Source organism: Leptonotus elevatus, chromosome 9 (genome assembly GCF_054856555.1).
Source record: "Leptonotus elevatus isolate MCC_2025b chromosome 9, RoL_Lele_1.0, whole genome shotgun sequence".
In the NCBI taxonomy this organism is placed as follows: domain Eukaryota; kingdom Metazoa; phylum Chordata; class Actinopteri; order Syngnathiformes; family Syngnathidae; genus Leptonotus; species Leptonotus elevatus.
This window is the reverse complement of record NC_141247.1, coordinates 13,197,309-13,218,579: the sequence shown is the minus strand read 5'-3', so window position 1 is coordinate 13,218,579 and position 21,271 is coordinate 13,197,309. Positions and strand designations below refer to the sequence as shown.

Here is a 21,271-nt window from a genome sequence, read left to right as displayed (position 1 = left end):
GTGCGGAGGGGGCGTGCTCCTGTCTGCGCCGATGAAAGTGCGACTCATTTACAATCAAATCAATACAAACAAGGTGCTACGTTGAGGAAGATAAATCAGGTGGAGGGTGGTGGTTAAATGATACAGAAACAAGCCAATACATGAGGTATAAAATGCAGATTAGTGTACAGCAGCTTAAAAAATAAAAAAAACTTTCCAATAAGGCAGATTTTTTCTTTTTTATGCACCCATTTTTATCCTTTTTAGGGAGCAGCCATGTTCCAATTGCTGTTGACTGAAAATGACATCACATTTGTTCGGGGCTAAGGTAACGACCAATCATGGCTCAGTTCGCGATTCACATGACCAAACTCAGCTGTAATTGGTCATGATCTAAACACTGAACAACGGCGATGTCATTTTAAGTCAACAGCAAGTAGCAAAATGGCCGCCCCCCTTAGTTGGATACAATGGGTGGAATTTGCTGCTTAATTCATATTCCACAAATTTAGTATTAATTGTGTTTAGGCTAGTGATGGCGCATACAACATATTTCAGAGACTTTTTTTGACTTGACTTTCCCTTTAATATAAAAAGTTAAAAACTATAACGCAACGTAGCATTTGGTGGGGAAAGCCAGCTAAAATTACTGCAGGTCCAAAACCAAGACAACGAGGGCGGTTTGGAGTCAGGAAGGGCATCCATCTGTAAAACATATGCCAGTTGTTACTTTATTTTTTACACCAAGTACTACCTAAAAACACATTTATACCATCATAATGTCCAGCATTAAAATTAAAAACATTGACGTGGCCAAGTCAAGAGTGGCGGGTGAAAAAACATCTTAATGGCGAATTGCTGCCACCAACTGATTTTGTGAAGCTTGCTGCGGCCTGCTCGCTGTGGGGCACTAAAGCGCACTTGTAGCTCAAAATTTTGCTCGTATCACAAGGTAAAAAAACACAACAAAAAACACAGCGAAGTGCTGATGCGAAGGGCCTACCTATTTTGGCAAAACTTGTCAATGATCAAATGAGTGACAAAGAAAAAAACAAAAGGAACAGTCTTAAAAGGTGATATTTGAACCTGAAAATGGAAATGCTTTTCTGAAATAGAAAATCTTAAATGTACAGATGAATGACAAAAGTTGAATACAAATTGTCACCCTCTTAAAATAATTGATTTTTTATTTAATTTTTTTGCAAAAATTATTTTCTGCCTAAATCATCTCCTCATGATGCAAGTGGTTCATTTTTTTGTGTTTCCTGAAAAATCTGAAAAGATGCCTCGGGCGATTCTTTTAAGAAGGCGTCAAAATGTAATGTGTTATGAACCTTTTTACTTGTCAAGAAAATATTCAAAGCAATAAACTACCAATACCAATAATGTTTATGTTCTCAGATCACACTAATACCTACTGCAGTCTTAAGCCCTATTGAATACGTACCACTTTAAAAGCCACAAACACCGCCCCCGCCCCCTTCCCACCCATAAAAAATAGCAACACGCATGTACAGTTAATAGTTTTGATTTTCTGTGAACTGAGCTCTCTCAAGATTTGCTGAGGGTGACAGAATCTTCCGATGTTAAAAACGACTTGATGGCATTTTCCGCATCCAGCAGCCTGCAGACATGACCCAGTTTACAACAGGTAGCAAATTGGAATCATCTGCTGCAAATCAACCGCAGGACGTAAACATGTTGGCGCATCCCTCAACACCCTGCAACAAACAGACAATTTCATAGACTTCCAACAGCTTCGGTAAGCAAAATGTCGCTTTTTGACAGTTTAAAGATAGAATTCGGCAGAAAAGAGGGTTGTTTTATTGTCAAGCCACCTGTCATAATAATACAAATAATAATAACCCAGAGAGCTGGAATCTGGCTTATTTTCTTTCTTTCATTAACCCTAAATATTACATAAAGCATGACTTTTAGGAAGTTCTAGTACTTGGAACAATTCGATGAGGAGAGAAATCGACACTCACCGGACACAATATTAGGTACAGTTGCACTATTTGTCTCTCTACCCGTCTATTTATCTCTCTATCCCAGACTACATCATGGACTGGTCGCAAGCTAATTGCATGGAACATATAGACAAACAATTCACACTTACAGACAATCTTCAATTAACCCGAACACACTATACATATGATGTGTGATGATGTGCATTGCTGCTGGTAACGCTGTGAATTTTTACGCTGGGTAAATATATCATATGTATCTCATCTCATCTCATCTTATGTGTGGTTTTTTTTTATGTAAGATGACATTCTGAAAATCGTACGGCACATTACCAAAACAAAAATGCTCCCTCCCCAAACATTCAGCACTGTATACTATATTGAAATCATGAAAACTGATAATGATAATTACTTTTTACTGTATAATTGTAGATTATTGTACTTTTTGCCATCTAAGAAGAGCATTTAGTTTTGATGGTCACTATATGTCACTAGCATAGATAAGATGACCAAAAATAATTTTTTCTTAGTAAATAAATAATAATTTTGGGCCAATTAGGTGAACTTGGATAAATTCTTGCAATCTAATAATGCTCAATTTTGATTGACACAGTCAGAGGGATTCATGTCATTACCACCTAATATGCTTTTCACTCAAAAAAGTTCCTATTTTCAAGTGAATCTCATCTTTATTGTATTAAGTTGATGTTATGCTGTTCGAAAAGCAACTTGGTGAAACTCCCTTACTTATAGTATTTATAAATTAAGTGCAAACACCAAAATGTGTGCTTGCTGACACTTCTCTGTCCAATATAAATGTATGAAATTAAGAAAAAACATTTTAATAAGCTAATCATTGCACTGTGTCTGGAAAAATAATTGGCCACTTACAATGAGACCTCCGAGGTTTCATTGTTCTGCAACATGTTCATCCCGATTGAGTGATTCTGATGAGGACACCAAAGGCGCTTAATAGTAACATTGACCCATTCATTTATTAGTCTATCGTATTCGTTATTGTATTTATACTTTAGAATAACATTCAGGCCCTTTTATAGGTGAATAAGCGTAACAAAATAGCACAGTATGACGCAGTGCCGTTCTATGCCACTGCAGCGCACAATACAACCATAATGACATTTGATAAACATACTGTTTCCCTCAGTGCATAATGTGCCTGGTGGGCTGCCCTGAAGTGTCAATCAAAAGTAATAATCACTGCCTTTATAAAGGCATTATTTTCCATACAACTCTTGCATTGGAAGGTGTACCTAATGTTGTGGCTCATGAGCGGCTATTTACTCACAAAGTAGGAGGAGAATGGCTTCGAAAACTCATCCAAGCAGCTCACACACATGTACACACACGTGGACGCACGTTTCTTCTTATATAAAAGGATTGTACCTCACAGGCCATCAAAATGATTTCTAACCCATCGTCAACGTTCCTGACTTCATCCTGAGTTTCCGTCTATCTCTCTCCCCACTCCCTTATCTGGGAATTTGTCTCCCGGCATCCCGCCTCTGCCGCTAACCTTTTATTTTCGCCATCGCCACCTATAAATCTTCGCTCACAGTCTTGCTGTCATTTGAAAACCGCAAGCCAATCTTACGTCTTAATCCATTTCTGTCGCGGCATAGTCAGTCGGTGACAGGCCTGTGTCCGCGTATTTCCCTTTTAATAATCTGTTTTGTAGTGAGAGGAGGCGTTGGTATTTAAGTGTGTATGACAGATTTAAGGAAAGAGAGGGAAAAAATGGGACAACGATGAGAGCGGGAAGACACGTGGAACATGTGGAGGATAAGGAAAGTAACCATTTTTTTTGGCAAACGAAGAAGAAGCGCAAGAAGAAAGGAGGCCAGGAAAGCTTCCAGGGGAGATTAGAATGAGATGCAGGCGGGAAGAAAAAGAAACGTATGAAAAGAGTCAAAATAAAGAGCAAGGACTTGTCAACATTTTATTTCTGGGGTAAAAGAATACTTGGAATTTGGAAATTATTGAAATTTAGAGCCCTTTGCGAGGTTTTTATAAGCTTCTAAGAGCCTACCAGCTAACATGTGAGCTAACAGCTCAACATATTGCTCTTCCGTGTATGCACATATAATCACACATCTGTCTCTGCCAGGAATATCAATATCCGCTCTACTTCAAATGGCTCCTTCCTCGCGTCTCTGTATCTTTATTAGGATGTGCCTCTCGCACCCATCATATTATTAAAAAGGGAATAATTAATGGCAGCTTTGCTATTGATCTCTCATCACACAGAAAATGGCAGCAGGAATGGCGAGCAGACAGAGATGAATGAGGAAGGAGGAGACGAACTTATGTCTGAGCAGAAAGGTGAGCCTGCTCTCATTTTGGAGGATTTCATACAAAATGTGTGGAATCAAGTGCAATAGACAAAAAAAAACATACATGGGCTCATCAAGCGCTTTTAATTATTGAATATTATGACTAAATAACCCCCAAGCCACAGTCGGCATTGGAATATGGAAATGACTGAGCCTTTTGGGTTCAATATAGTTTTTCAGCTAAACTGTTTATGTGGACTCATTCCATTTGGTGCAGGATTTTTTTTATGAAAATGATTCACATTTGAATAACTATTCAATTTGTGGACACAATTTAATGGTTACATCTTGATATCATATCATTGACATCAAATAATAGGTCAAGTGGAGTGAAAGAGTTGAGCTTTGTGAGAGCAATGAGTGTGAATCAATCAATCAATCTACATTACAGGACAAAGGAAGTCATCCTCTTCATCATCACGCTACCGGCTGGATGTCTGACAGCTATGTAAGTTGTGCCAACCCTTGTGGGCGCCAGTGGATTTCAGGCGACAGGCAGCAGCTTGATAAAAACTGAGAGAAATAAGGGGAGTTTTGAGGCGCACAATAATGTGTTGTTGTTTTTTTTCCAACATCATGTTATGCTGAATGAGTGTAATTATACAACCAGCATCAGGATATGAAATTTTATCTGCCCATCTTGCTTTCCTGTCTCTCTCCTTCCCAGCCCCCCACTTCTTTATTTCTCTAGTTTTGATTTTTATTTATATATATATATAAATACAAACATGGTATTGATGGTATCGTGCTGTATTGTCTTGATATCTAACATTTTAGTTACACTGTCAGTAAAATGTAGCAACAAAGTCCTTCATTACATCATTCCACTCTTTCGTTTCCTTATTTGCTTTAACCTTCTGCCCCTCAACTCCCACACATTTTTGAATTTTATTTCCCTGTGAGTGTATGTTAAAAATGTGACACGTTACTGTAAGTGACTCACTTCAACTGTCCTACTGAATTAGTTGGCAAAATTCTAAATATGCACGCAGTTTTAAAGCAAAAAAAAAAAGAAGTCAAAACTCATCCGCTTTTCTGTCATCAGCTCCGGTCGAACAAAGGGCCCTTAGGGCAAGCACAGGCTGAGCTGTCTACAGAGATAAATCACGTAGAAAATGTTGTTGATCTAGGATAAACCCAGCAAAGAATTTGTCTGAAAGTATTATGCAAATATGTCGTGGGTGGCATATTGATATTATTATATATGTTTTTGCATTAAATTTAAATGTGAGTTTCATATTGCATTGGTAACGGCAAAAAAATAAAGCACTGACGTTTTATCACAAATAATTAAATCAAATTGATGCTTCCTAGAGCACTACACACACATGCACACAGTTGCAGATGGGAATTATCCACAGCAAAATGCTTTTAATGTTGTCATGCATCTACTAAAACTCCTTTGCTGCCGTAATTGGTCCTTTTGGTGCACTTCTTTTGATGTTCGGGGACGAGAGAGAATGGTGGATACTATAAAGCGCCATTAACAATACATAATTTCAACTCTTTAGCCCTGCAGCAGTCCAACACACCGCAACACTCACTGCCGCGAAAACACTCGTATAGGCACATGCTTATGCTCAGGCTGAGGCTTCAAACAGAAAGATGTTAGATTATATCCTCTGCACTTGAGTCAGAGAGGCACCGAGAGAAACAGAGAGACAAGAGAGAAACAGAGCCCAGAAGAAAATGGAATCGTCAAAGATCAAGCCCAAGAGCAGCTCAGGGAAGATAAATGCAAAAATCTTGAAGGGAGAACTCGCTTGTAAATGTGAGCGAGACAAAGTGAGAGCGTTAAAAATCCACTTGGCAGAGAGATAGGTGAGCATGGAAACAAGACACGGGGTTAAAAAAGTCAAAGTGTCGACAAAGGCCAGCGTTTGTTGTTAACAGCACAATTACATGTGAGAAATGTGTTTGGTTGCATGGCTTTTTTTCCATCACCACTTCATAGGAACTAGGCTACACTATTAAAGGGCTATATTATTATTGTGTGATGGCGAACGCACACCCAAAAATATCATTTTGGACATAAAATGTATAATTCATCTGTTTATACCAATAATTGTAAAATTCATATTTGGCTTTCTCACAGGCGTCGCCTTCCTGGTTTTCTGGGATTTTTTTTGGGGGGGGGGGGGTTGATTGCAGCCTACAGCCACAAAACAAAAAAAATTCAAAAAATTGTTTAAAAAAAACAATCCATCCATTTTCTTAACTGCTTAAACTACTTAAAAAAAAAAAAAAAAAAAAGCTTACCAAGGCTTTAGTACGGTACGGAAGAAATGGCCCTAGTGTGAGTGCACCCTTAGAGCATTTTTTTAGTGTTGACATGTATGTCAATTCGCCGTCGGACTAATGGTTGGGGTTAGGATGAAGCTTTCAGTGAGGTTGTACAGTACACGTTACGTCTTTACATGGGACTCTAATGGTTGAGGTTAGGAAAAGGCACAGTGCGGTTGTAGACCACTAGAAAACAAACATCGGCCGAATAGCTCAGTCAGATAAACACTCCTCTTCGGACCAGATGGAGCGGGTTCGAAATTTGCTTTTGGACTATTGCGCTATTTAACATATCTGATAGAGGTCGCTAAACTAAAATACAAATATAATAATATGCAACATTTAGTCGTAATTTGGCACCTTTTCAAAACAACCTATGTAGTTGTATTTATTGGAGGACTGTCTCTTTTACACAGATACGTTAAATAACACTGATTAAAATGTTACTTAAAACAGTACAGTAAAGTTCATCTCTGGGTGTCTCCAATCTCGGGATCTGTGAAGCCATTTGTCTAAGCCACCATATTGTTTTTAACACTATTAAGCGTTCAATATATCCATGTTCTTGGAGGACCCACATGTAGCAACTTCAAGCAAACTGTCAACAGTTATGATGTAAAAACTAAATTGCTGCTGTTTGGGCACTTTTGAGATCAGTGTCGATAGTGGTGACCGAGTTTAAATCTTTCACTCAAACTGGTTTGCATTTTAATTTGCTTAACACACATATCGTCCTTTTCTACTTGAAACATAATTTTCTTGACCTCATTTAATGGGGGTTTTTTTTGCACTCACTCACACAAACACGCACATATAAACACGGTGGAAGCGAACCCACGCCAACCTGCATCGTACGACCTCATTTCACTTGTTTTTGGCATTGCTTACCACCATGACACGGTCCCCTCTTAGCAAAAGAAGCGTGGCTAGTAAGTGATGTATGCCATCTAGTGGTGAAGACTGTTATTACAATTTAAAACTGATTACCCACAGTCAAGTTTTTTTTAATATATTTAATATTGTATGCATCTTTTGAAATGTGGGCGGAAGCGGCAGTACCTGGTGCTGATATTCGAACCCAGAATCTCTCAACTGTGAGGCAGACGTGCCAACCACTAATTAACCGTACTGCTAATAAGAATGAGCTCAGAATACATCTCAACACCGCGTTTGAACTGACAATTGCTCCATGTCATTTTAATGGATTTTTGGTGGAGTGCAGATCACGTGACTGCACATGTGAGTCAGAATGATTATTAATGTCCATAAATTACAAAAGTTTCCTTTTGGGTTTCTCCCAGCTGGTCGTTGGACTCTGATCAAGAAAGGTCCAGGCATGCAAAATGAGTGTTGCCCTGCTTCCATTCGGCCACTTTTTTTTGTAACAGCGCAGCAGATGGTGAAACACACGCACGTACACAGATACACACATGCACGTTCACTGACACTCAGCGAGCAGCCCCCCCCCCCCCCCTCCCGAGGAGCAACCTTGCCTCCTCTCTCAACTTTTCTCCATTTTTGCCTCCTTGTCTCATCCCTCGCCTTGATCCAGCACATCACCTCGCAGTGGCAACTTCAAAGTGCTGTGCTGTTTGGAAGTTCACGCAGCCAGCAGGAAGATTCCACACAAACACTCACCAAAAAATACCCAGAATACATCTTTATTTTGCTTTGTAAGCGTGAGCGCAGCACGGAACAACACGGCCCACTTTCCCTTCAACGGCGTGTTGCTTCATTTATCTTCTTGTGGCTCTCACTTTGTTTTTCTCCGGGTAAAAACATCCACCTTGAAAATGAGCCTCGAGTGGCTCGTTCGACAGCCATCTGAAGCATCTGCTGAGAGCTGTTGCCATGCAATGAAATGAGGCGCAGGATGGAAATTAAAATAAACAACCCACGCAGGAAGCTATATATGCCTGTATTTCACTCAAGCGTTTATAAGGTCCGTAAAAATGTCGTTTTTTCCCCCTTCTGTCTCACAATGTGTGTAGTCTGCCACTGTTTGACAGTCACAACACAGTAAATATGGCTGGCATGAAAGGAAATCTCATGAGGGACTTCCATAACATTCACAGTCTGTCACACTGGTGTGTTCCTGCACTGCATTTTGGGATACGCTTGATGAAACGCGATCTGCCAAGTGACAAACATGAGGTTGGAGGTCAACAGATGTGAGGCGGAACGCGGCCAAATGCCAGCAGAACACGTGCATGCGCATTCACAGCACACAAACTAAAACTGCCACGTTTCAGGACTATGCATTGCTGGGGCAAATTTTTTCCACATTTTCAGTGTATGAAGTCACCACATTCAAGAGCCTCTGCCAGTTTTTCCCTTGTCAAACAGGAGCAGGAGCGATAGGAAGCAGGTTGGCTTGGAAAGCAGAGGGAGGTAAATACTATCACCTTTTATAGACATGCCCAATGGCACGGCTCTTCTAATTCACACACACACACACACACACACCCACACACACACACACACACACACGCACACACACAAGCGCACACTCCCAAATCTGCAGTTCAAACAGAGGACAGATGGTCCCGTGAGGGCTTTACCATAAACCAATAATGAATGACTATTTGATGTCAACTTTACCACTACACATCCAAGTCATTCCCCATAATGCACTGCTTGTGCAATATGCATGAGCGCAAAGACCACACAACAAGTTTAACCAGAAGCTACAAAGACACAACCTCATCCGTAAAGCAAACACAAGCTCAGTGGGGAGATATTCAAAACAAATCTTACCTCTGTGGAAGCTGACTTGCTTGGACTGCATGGAGAAGGTCCCCATTACAAGACCCATGATGACAGCTGGTCACAGAGAGGTTGCACTGTGCGCGCAAGTGTGTGTGTGTGTGCGTGTGTCTGTAATCAAGGCGTGTGTCGTCAGTGGATGCGTGCGCTGTAATTAAGTTAGTCCATTAGCCAGTTGCATGTGTGCAAGTACAGCTATCACTTCTCATGCCGCCTCCTCGCACCCACACAGCCTAGCATCATCCGCTCGGGGCTCTATGCATGTGTGTATGAGAGTTTGTATGAGTAAGGGAGTGGATTATATCGGGTGGGGGGTGAGGGGTGGGACATGCACTCTGAAGCTACCTTTGTCGATGCTGTGACTGGAGCCGCCTCTTTTACATGCCCCTCTCCCTCGCTTTGCCTCTCTCGCTGTCACTCATCATCAATTCCTCCGTGCCTCTTTATGTATCTTCCCCTCCCCGTCTGCGTGTCTCCCTTCTATTGCTCTCAGTCCTGTCTGGTAAAGAACGAAGCATTGCACGCTGTTGCACAGACTAAAAGACGTGGAGGGGGGATTTGTCGGTCTGAGAAGTTGGGGGGATCACATAGGGTTACGGTCTCGAATCAGTACGGACGAATGTAGAATGGCAATTAGTTAGAGAGATGCTCGTCTGCTTCCTGACTACTGTCAAGGTGGATTGATTTGTAATACTAAATTGAGTTTTACGTCTCTATTTGCACTTGTAGCGCTTGAGTTAAAGAACAGCCCTGATGGGGACCTCCATGTCCATGCTCAACATTTTGGTTGCATACAATATCGTCATAGCAGCACTTTTGCATAGCAGTCTATTGTATTCTCTTTCGGTGGCAAAATGTAAAGTCATATTTAAAATAAAAAAAACGGCTGAAATAAAATTGGAACGTTTGCACAGTCACTTGTTGCCAGGCAAAGTTTATAGCATGGTAGCCACTAGGGGCTGTTGGCAGGAAAAGGAGGTCAGATATATGCACACATATCAAGAAATCATTCTGAAATAAACCCTGTATGCAGAAGGAAACAATAGATCCACCCTAATTTCAGAATTCGATTCCTAGTCTACATTGAATATGAACTATATCCCAGAAAGAAAGAAAAATAATAATTCAGCTGCACAGTGCCACTATCAAACTCAATCACATCATCTATCATGAGGCTGTAATAAATAAATAAATAAAGGAATTCAGGTACGGGTCACCAAGGACAGTAATAGAGTCACAACATCATGGAGGCGTATATGAGAAGCTATTGGCGGCAGCTGCTGCTGACCATCTACATGCAAATAGAAAGTCAAGCAGGGAAGCAGAGGAAAACAAGTGAAAGTCTTAATGATGACAGACATTTGCAGTAGCTCATCTCAACACGTACTTTATTTTTTATTCGCTTTTGTAATGAGCCTGAGTCCACTCTGGCAGCGACACACACTCAACACAGATTCAACTCAAAATAAAAGCTGAAGAATCAAGATAAGGAAACTTGTGTGACAGGCATTGCAGGCTGATGATCCCTTTTACCCAAATATATTAAAGTCCTGACTCCTTATTAGTGTACCACTTGATATCAATTATTTCATACTGTAGTAAAACTTCACCGGGGATGTCCACAGCATTGTCCTCTGAATGTCATTGAAGGTTGCTAACACATCAACCTTGCCACTCTCTCTTCTAATGCCCTCCACACAGACACCAAGTGGAAGTAAATCACATATATGTGCATAAGTCTCAAGTGAATTAGAACCTTAACGTTTCGAGCAAGTCCCAAGTTACTGCGGCAAAGATCCATCAAGTGCCGTCTAAATTCCAAGCAAGTGGCGTCATTACTTGGGTTAAGCAAGTCATGCGTGAAGTAATAACATCTTGCTCAGTCACAAAACATAACTTTGTACTCAGTACCTATATTTGTTGGCGTGGCCCTAACTTGGATTGTACAAAAACTGTTAAAAATAAATGAATGAATGAATGAATGAATGCCTCCTGGACTTCCTTGATGTCTATACAGGAACTGTGTGCTTATGCTATGCTAAGCCCAGTTAAATGTTCCTGAAACATGGCTGACCTCAACTTGAGTTTTGAAAAGGCATCTCTTCTACAGAGGGCGAATCCACAAGGGGGTACAAATCCACATATAAATGCCAATGACTGACATGTTCATGCAATACACAGTAGAAAGCCATTTCGTAATTCATATTTGAGCAGAATGTTTGAGTTTAGTTGGATTTATAAATAGGGATGAAGTTAAATGCCATAGTCATGGCTATAAAATCATAGAATGTATTTTCACTCCTGGATGCAGCACTTCATCATCAAGCTCCTGAATTCCACTTGTCAAATACTGTGTGGACATTTTGCCAAACACAAACTGATACATTTTCCTAAGGCATACCTCAATTTAAATGTGACTATGAGGAAAATATTGGCTTGAGGGTAAAATAGCATTTCAAGCTCTTCAGAGTCAGATTGTGTATTCACTACAAATTTTCGAAGAATATTTTTAGTAATATGTTTCTGTGATGTAAGCTAATTTTCCAGACGTGTCTGACATATTTATGAATTGCAGGCCTTTCATTTTTTATTTTGTTCATTTTTGATAGTTTGCTCATTTAGCAATTCAAACTTGATGTGCTTTTAACGTTGTCTTACTAAATTTGTGAAATGGTGTCCCACTAATCCAGATTCCATCACTAGAATGATGGTTAAAAGTATGTTGTGGTTAATTTGGCTTTTGGCGGCCATCAAAGAAAGTGTTGCAGACACTTCACTGCAAATCATCAATGCAGAACTGAGATAACAGTATCATTTCATAAAAATTCAATGGAAGGTTCCGATGGCCTCGGGGATCATTCAAAACATTTCATTGGGGTGAGCGAAAGATCACATTTGGTTTAAAGAGAGAAAACTCATTCATCTTCCGCCATGCTAAATCAATCATTTCATGCTATTCACCATTGCATACAAAATAATGAAATGTTGTAATTGCTTAATTTTGCGGAAGTTTGCTGAGGCATCTAATTGAATATCCTTTACTGACTTAATTTTTACAGTCAATTACATTGATAATTGTGTTACGTTGATTATTGTACAGAAATAGTTTACCAGTTTTACTAACTTTCAAAGCGCTCATGCTGAGAAGAGAAAAAAAATCATTGGCAGTAACAGATTTTTTTTTAGTATAAAGCCTTTTTGAAAAATATAATACTAAAGGATACACCAGAAAAATGTACATAAGTAAAATAGTTAAAATACTTCAATACTGTACTTAAGTATAAGTCTATTCTATTCTAGTCTATGTTTACCACGCTTGCAAAAAATCTGACAATAAACCTCAAATTGTCATTGAGAGCAACACGTCATTAAACAACATCCAAGCCTTGACGTGTACTGCTCCTCTTTCTTGTCCAGGCTTTTTTGGGGATCTTTTTGGCATGCTGACTGAGTGGATGACCTCTTTCTCATCACTTATTAACCATTACACATCAGGCCTTTTAACTGGATTGAGCCAGGTTACCTTTCTAGGTGAATGAATGAATGAACGGTGGGAAAAAAGGAGAACACGAGAGAGTCTGGAAGGTGGATGAGAGGAGGCAGTGAATAACAAATCTGTCTGCTCCTATTTGATGAAGGTGGGATGTAATCAGTCATATTGACGAGCACATAGAGGTGAGGAGCGCGATGATGGGATGAGACACGGGAGGGGTGCGGGCGGGGGGCGCGGGGGGAAATGAAGGCGGGAGATGAGCGTGGAGGATGGAGGTGGAGGATAAAAGAAAGGAGATGAAGATGGAGAACATACAGAGCCAAGAACGAGGATCTGCTGTGTTGAGTCATCAGAACCAACAGATTGATTTTGGTGACGGGGGCTGCGAGGAGGGGGCGAGCTCAGTGATCCCCACACGACTCAGGAAGGATGACTCGGAGATCTGCCAAGACTTCCTGCTAAGAATCCATCTCGTGTCTCCTGCACAAGGTCCGAGACCACAATCAATGTGGGAATGTAAACAATGGCAAAGTAGAATTTGCACTTCAGGAAACAATTTAAGGCTTAGCTATTCTATTGTCAAAAGTTCATTTTGTTTGCATTATTATTATTATTATTATTATTATTATTATTATTATTATTATTATTAAATCAAAGTTAAGGTTTATTATCCTTGTGCTGTAATTTTTGGGTTGCTCAAGCAGGCCTATACATAGAGGTTTTGATCAACAGAATAATAAGTCATAATTATTCATTATTACAATAGCTGTAAATGCTTCGCAAGGCCGTCTCCCAATTCTCAGGTTCAGGGTTTGAATCTCGGCTGTGTGGTTTTTCTCTGTCCTCCTCTCAAATTTGCAAAACATGCATGTTCATTTCATCAATGACTTGACGTTATCCGTGGGAGTGCATAGTTGTTTGTCTATATTTATATTTGTCAGCTGGGTTAGAGTCCAGCTGACCATGACCCGAGGACAACAGAAGATGGCTGGAAGTAGGTTCGGACTGCAGTCTATTTTGGGGGGAAAAGGAGGGGGGGAAAGAAGGTCAATTAAGACAAATATCTCCGATCCCTGATCGTTATCAACTAAAATAATGGCATACGAGCAGCCTTGTAACAGGTTACAAGGTTATTAAATTGATTGAGAGCTCCATCCCTCACAACGCTCCGTTTGTCGCATCAAGGCTGCTGTCTCTTTGTCCCGGAATGATTCTGTGCCCAGATTCACCTTCTACATACTTTATGCCGCCTGTCAGAGAAATGGAAAAAGAAAAAAACTCAACTTCATGAGCACCATCAAGTATCCCCATAAAAAGATTGTGTTTAGAAGGTGATTTAAGGTCCTTGCTGAGAGTTTGGCGCCACTTGGAATACAACAACAAAACAAGCAAACGGGAAGTTGAACCTGTTGCCTGCAATATTAACGCTACGGTTTCCCTCCTGCTCCAAATGATTTACGCACAGCATCACCTTGCTTGTGTTATTCCTGCCGTCCCGCTGTTTGTCTCTACAAATGCACAATTTAGTTAAGGTGGCACAAAGTCATTATCCTTCCAGGTGAAGTATTGTGTTGTGTTGTGCGCAGCGCATACAAACACCTCCATTGACTGGTGGCCGTGTCTCAGGCTGAGTGATGGAGGTGATAATCATTGCACGGATGGGAAGCCGGTTCAGCGTTTATTCCACATCCTTCATTTACGGCTTAAGCTCCACGAACTAGTGCACTAGTACAACAAACAGGCCACGCTAGTAGAATGACTTTTGTGCTAGTAATGTTTGTTTTGTTTTTTTAAACGTTACTGGTGTCACTTTGGGACCTCTATTTTAAATTTTTAATTAATAACTGTGCTGCATTAATAGACATGTGCATCATACTAGTAGCCTGCTGGAGCCTAGTAGCACCAAAATGTCCACTAAAAACATTGTTGCCCTATTAGTATGCCAAAGTTTTCCTACTAGTGTGCAGAAATGTCAAAAAGTGGTGGAAGGTTCTACTAGTGTGCCCTAGTCATTCTACTAATGTAACTAACTGTCTTACAAGTGAGGAGAAATAAGCTATTTGAGCATTTATTCAATAGCCTTTATAATTTAGTAAAATCACTGAGTTGCACTAGTACAATGACTGTCTCTAACTAAAAAAAAATGTTTCCACTACTCGTGCCACTTATGTCCCACTACAATAATGCAATTAAACACTATTAGGCCCAACTAGTATGCATGTGTCTCACACTAGTAGCCTCCTGGACCCGACTAGTAGCATTAAAATGCCCACCAGAGCTTTTGCTTCATCAGTGACGTACAGTAGTTCTCGAAACAATATGCCAAAGAAGCTGAGCATTTATTTGACATCGTTTTAACATCAACTAGTGCGCTCTCTGTCCTCACTACTATGACAATTCAGTGTACTAGTAGAAGGACTTTTGTCTTACAGGAACATTTTACCCATTACTAGTGCCACTTTTGGTCGACTAAGTATGCAATTAAACCCTACTATTTTGCGTACTAGTAAACAAATACACTACTATATACAATACACTACACTGGTAACATATCGATATTTGTGTAGAGAAATATCATATAGTACAATATAATGGAAGGCAATAGTGAGGAAAGACGTACGATGCTGCTCTTTGTTCTCACTAGTAGGACAACTTTGGCACTAGTTGGAGATCACCATCCTACAATTAAGGCAAAACAGTGCACTAGTTGACTGTGTGCTATTAAGTAATACTTGTGACATAAAAAAATTCTACCAGTTAACTAGAAGTACAGTACTAGTATCACACAAATGTCTTGCTTGTGCACAATTTTGGTTTTATAAGCATTTGCAAGGCCGTTAAGTGATATGATAGCATTTTGAAACCAATCTCACGCCATTAGATGTACATACATACATACTAATAGCCACATGAAAGCACAGTAACACACATTAGCAATGCAACACACACAGTTTAATCCTCTCATTTGTCTTTCTTTGCCTCCGCGTGCTCGTTTCGCCACATCCATCACACTTTTCCCTCCTTGGCGGAATACAAAAAGTGCAATTCAGTCCCACGGGACCGGGTGTGTGGGGGGGGCGGGTGGAAAGAGAATATCTGATGGAGAAAGACACTGATGAATATTTCATGCGGCACTTATGAAATGAGCGTCTTGTCGGGTAGACCCTCAAGTCCACTCCGACGCCCGCTATCCTGTCATCGTCCGTCACACGGTTTCAATGGGTCAACACTCACATTCAGGAGGTCAACCTGGTGACTTCTGATGTAAAAATATCATGAATCCTTAATAATATGGAATTTTAGGGAGGCGGAGACCCATCAGCTCGAGCTTATTCCTTAAAAAGACGCTTTGAAGACTGTCCTGATAGCGTATCTTGATTTGATTCCTCTTGAACACTTTTTTTAATCACGTCTGAAGAAACTTCATGAGAGTTAGCAATGCTCTCCAAAAGATAAGGGTAAGTGATTTTAGAGAGAAAGAGAGAGAGAACGACCACATTTGTTCAAGGCTGTTCTGAGGCCAGCAGAAGACAAAAACAAGTTCAATGGAGGTGAGATATCATGTGTTTTAATACATTTCTATGCAAAAAGGTGTGTTGAGTGATAACAGCCGGAGGAGAGTTTTCTCAGATAGAGGCACAGGCACACTCAGGACAGAAAAGTTTTGGGGAGAGAAATGAGGAATGTGACAGCCAGTGTGGGTGAAAGTAAAAAAACGAGCATGTGTTGATGGGGATTAGGTCTAATCGGTGCCTGCAGCTTGACGAAGGCAGCAGAGTTAAAAGAAAAAAAAAAATCCTCCACGCTCCTAAGTGAGCTCAAATCGTTTCTGCTGCAAGAGGCGGTTTTCTGGCAATTTGGCCTTGACCGCTCTAAAAAAGGGTTGGGAAAATAATGTAGTGGAGGCTGTCCCTGGGACAGAATCAATTTGAGGGAAAGTATAGGTCAAATTTGTAAGAAGACAAAAAGTGTATAACTGCAGTAGTTTGACAAATTCACCTCATGGTCACTCTGTCTAAGGAGAAAATAAGGTCACGTTAATTTTTAATGAGAAAATTTGCATAATAATTTTCATAACTAGGGGCGGACTTGCCTGGATTAGGCAAACACTGACAACTGCTAACTTCTCATAAAAAAACAAAGTAATTAGAATATTATTTGTTTTTAGTCACATGCTTCAAAAAACATCAAAATGATTCATCTTTCATGATCCTTTCTTCTCATGCAATTCCATCTTTGTTAGATGTGTTAAATTATGGAGTAATTATGAAACTGAATTGAAAATGTGTGATTCTCGTGCTTTGTTCAGTCCTTAAGACTATTTTTTTCTCAAATTCACCCTTTTTAGTTGATGATAAACATTAAATATTCAACATGTTTGCAGTACTGAGATGTGGAGAGCCACATGACCGGGTTTGCCTTGAGCCCACAAATGTTGAAATATGTCTAGTTAATAATAATCCCCACTCTCCGCATACAGTAGATGAAACACAAGTAAAGTAACAGAGCCCCCTAGCTGCTAACGTGCATATCAGACAAAAATGTTTTGATAAGTGGTTTCACATGAACTTCTATGCTCCCAAAGAATCGCGTTAAATAAAACATCAGTGGAGGGGGCAGGGGAACATAAATTGCACAAAAATAGCAGTTTGTGAGTGTCCAAATAACAAAAAGAACTAAGTTTGACTTTGGCCTTCAATTTTCCAGATGCTTTTAAGAATTTATGGCCGTCCTGGGAGGATTGCTGTGATTTTTCTTTCTGTTAACTGCATGTTCTAAAAGCAACCAGCAGAGGTCAGCATTGTTCTGACAATAAAACAAATGCTTTGGGGCCCTTGAGTGAAGACAATGCAATCAATATGCCCTCATGGCGGTTTATAGATCTAGTTCGGCATTTTATCAGACTCAGCAACTAAGGACACATTAAAATATGGTAGATGGAAATTAGTTTAAAGGGACAGATGATGGGAAACGGACTTTTGAATTGTTTTTATACAAATAGTTGGGTCTGTGTAGCATCTTCCCAACCACCAAATGTAAGACATTTAATCTTCTTAAATTGTGTGCCTATTTCTCAACCCATGAATCCAAAGCTGCTTTCAAGTGTCGCCAGATGACACTTTCTAAAACACTATAATTCAGAGTCATTATCTCTAAATCACTATTTATTTAGATATTATTAAACAGTACAGTGGAAACTCTTCAAGCTAAAACTTGCTCATCTTGGTAGTCAATGACTTATGTGTTACTCTCAAAATAAGTATTGCTTTTTTGAAGGGTAAGGGGGAGGATAATGGTCATGTGGTTGTACAAGTGTGCACACCATCTTATAACTTAGATGTGGCTGTGTTGAAAATGTACTTAGCACACTCAAACTCATGTTAAATGCGAATCCCCACAGTACCACACACCTGCTACCTAGCGTTGGAAAAATAAAGCTTCATGAAGCGTTTGTGATTTATTTTTTTATTTTTTTACTCCTCGGCACGCTTGGTTTAAGAGGCGTTGTAAATTGAACACATTTGAGACATTTGTGCACATAAAAAATCTGATCAACATGAAGTGTTCTCCTTTGGGATCATAGTAAAGCTCTGCTCTCAAAAAGAAATAATTAACTGTGAGGAATAAGCGGTTAAGAAAATGGATGGATGGAATTTTAAATAAAGTTTAAATAAAGGTTAGAAGTGATTGACAGGTGATTCTAGGTGGCAAATGACAAGTTGGGTCAAACCATTCTAGTATGGAGAAGATGCAGGGTTTCTAGGATACTGATATTGAATAGCCTACTGAATATAAAATTAATTTCATGAACTTTATTTTTCTGAAATATTTACATATACTTTTAAAATATATTTTAAAATCTCCCGTACGCCCTGGAGTGAATTCACGTACTCCCAGCTGTACATGTACCCCCATTTGAGAACCACTGATCCAGAGGAGTAAAAAAATATCGCAAGTGTATCATGAAGCTTAATTTTCCCATCACTACAGTGCCACCATTTTAAAGTGCCTTTAATTAACCTCAGAGTTCAGATGTTCTAGTAGGTATTTTTTTCCCCTCTTTCTAGCAAAGACCTGAAGGTTTTGTGCTAACACTGACTGCTACTGGAACTGTTAGAAATTCCTTCCTCTGTCACTAATGTGCCCATCAAAGGTTTTTTTGTTTTTTTTGAATGATTTTTCTTGGTCTCATTTTTTTATATAACACAAAAACCTGGCATTTGAACCAGGGTATGCAGCCTACTGTATGTGCGTGCATACTTGGGCGAAACAGATGACGAGAGACCTCGAGGGCAACTGCACATCTACAAAATGTGTGTGTAAGACTGTTCTCAGTACTGCAAAATGAAATACCACGTGTGTATGTGTATGCATGCGTGTCATCTTTGATGTTCCCCATGCCCACAAAGTGTCCAGTGGCTCTCAGTGTGTGTGTGTGTGTGTGTGTATGCGTGTGCATGTGCCTGAAGGCAGATCTTTTTGTGTGTAATTTCCTGCTTCCACAATAAAAGCACGACAACGCAATAAAAGAAAGACCTTGTTAACTACACACACACACACATATGTACAAGTGCGCAAGCCACAAACAACTAATGAATAACAACAAACCCGCTCCTCCCTAAGCATCCAGTGTGTGTGGCTCCTTCTTTTTTATTACACACATTCATCACAAATGTGCCCTATATCAACTTTATCTCTGCTCCTCTATTAGTTGCCTGCTTTCATCATTGAACAATGTACAGAGGAGAAAAGAAGAAGGTCAGCCCCGCACACAAAAGGAGGATGAAGGCGAACGCAAAAAAAAACATATTACATGTGGTGTGCTTGAAAGATGATAAAAGGATTGGACTCTTGCTTTTAAATAACGCTGTCTCTTAACGCCATGCAACCAAGCCACGTTTAAAAAAAAATCACGGTTTGAAACTATGTGTGCAAGTCATAAAATGTTGCTTGAGAAAAACGGATTCAAGCTCTTACCTTTAATGAGGGTTCCCGTGAGCAGTTTGTGAAGGGACAAAACAAACTTGACAACAGCCCGTTTGCAGCGCTTGGCACATCCAGCCATGCTGATCAGAGCAGAACCAGCCTCCACTTGCAGTAGGAAAGTAGTAAAAGTAGCGGTTGTAAATGGAAATCGACTTGTTGTGGAGGGTGAAGAATGTATAGAGGAGAGCACTCTTTTCTGTATGAGTCCGACCGCACTGCTGAATGGAAATTTAAAAAAAAAAGAAAAAAAGAAAAGAGAGAGTGATCTTCCTCTCTTTCCCTGTCTCCTCTCCCCCGCCGCCCCTCCTCTTGCATGAATGTGATCACATTAGAGAGACTGTATGTCAGCACTGAGAAAGAAAGAGTAAGTGATCAAGAAATGCGAGAGTTTGTATGTAGAGTAAGAGATGCTCCACAGTCCGCAGTGTCATAAATGCAGCTACAATAGTACAATTAAGGAACAAATCCCCCCAAAAGAGAGACTTCTGTTAGAAACTTACAGTAGTCAGCCCGCAGTCCGCTTCAGGGTGAAGTCATAAAATGGTTTCCTTTTTTTGTTTTCACTTTTTCTCCTGCTGCCATCCCCCTTTAAAGCAAGAAGGCAATTATCTACTTTCAGCACCAGTGGAAATGGACAGCTCCGCACGACACACAGCAAGCCAAGTTCCATGGAAAGGTTTTTCTTCTTCTTCAATATTCTTGATAACATGTACTAGTATACGATTTGTGCTTACCAATAAAACAATTAAGTGGACTAGTAGAATGACTGTGTCTTATTGATAACGTTTTTTTTTCTTCTAATGCGTTAGTGCACTAGTTGACATATGTGCTCGTGGTAGTGAAGAGCTAGATGTCTTAACTAATTGAATTTGATGTCACTAGTAGCACACAGTTGTCAAATAGCTTTGCCTCACTAGTAACTTGAAGTTGTCCGACTTGTATGGTAAAGTTGTTCAACTAGTGAGGACAAAGAGCGTACGGAATGGGCTCTTTGCACAAATCCATTTCTTCCTGAACTCAGTACCACTCCTTAATTTCCTGTCTTTCCTGAGTGGACAAACTGATTAATCCAGGTGTGTCTAGCCATTGTCGACGTGGTTACTGAGGTCAGGCACACCTGAATTAATCAGTTTGTCCAATCATGAAAGACAGGAAATGAAGGAGTGGTACTGAGTTCAGGAAGTAGTGGATTTGTGCAAAGAGCTCATTCAAGTCAAACATTTCCTTTGCAAATTGCAATATGTTCTAAGTGCCTACAATAGTCTAAACACAGTTTTGTTTTGTTTGTTTCTTATTAATATTGTGTTTGTGGAATGAGAATCAGAAACAGAGAAAAAAAACACTATTTTTAATCATCTCAAGGGGCTGCAATTTTGTCCTATAGTGCCACCCCCTGTCTTCTGAAATATATGTCAAAATGGCCGCAAACCTAGAAAACAGGTGAG

At 39.9% G+C, this 21,271-nt stretch overlaps 1 protein-coding gene across 2 annotated transcripts in view; it reads right to left on the bottom strand.

Moving 5' to 3' along the window:
* kcnip1a (Kv channel interacting protein 1 a) overlaps positions 1 to 19,920 on the bottom strand; it is a 37,333-nt gene extending 17,413 nt beyond the window's left edge. The window contains exon 1 of one of the 2 annotated variants that reach the window (XM_086085233.1): positions 19,818 to 19,920. In XM_086085233.1, the coding sequence (XP_085941359.1) occupies positions 19,818 to 19,905 (88 nt within the window). In that variant the 5' untranslated portion in view covers positions 19,906 to 19,920. Of the gene's footprint in view, positions 1 to 9,691; positions 9,822 to 19,817 lie in introns of those variants that run through there. The other variant, XM_086085232.1, reaches the window with a different exon arrangement.
* Between the last annotated feature and the right edge of the window lie 1,351 nt (positions 19,921 to 21,271).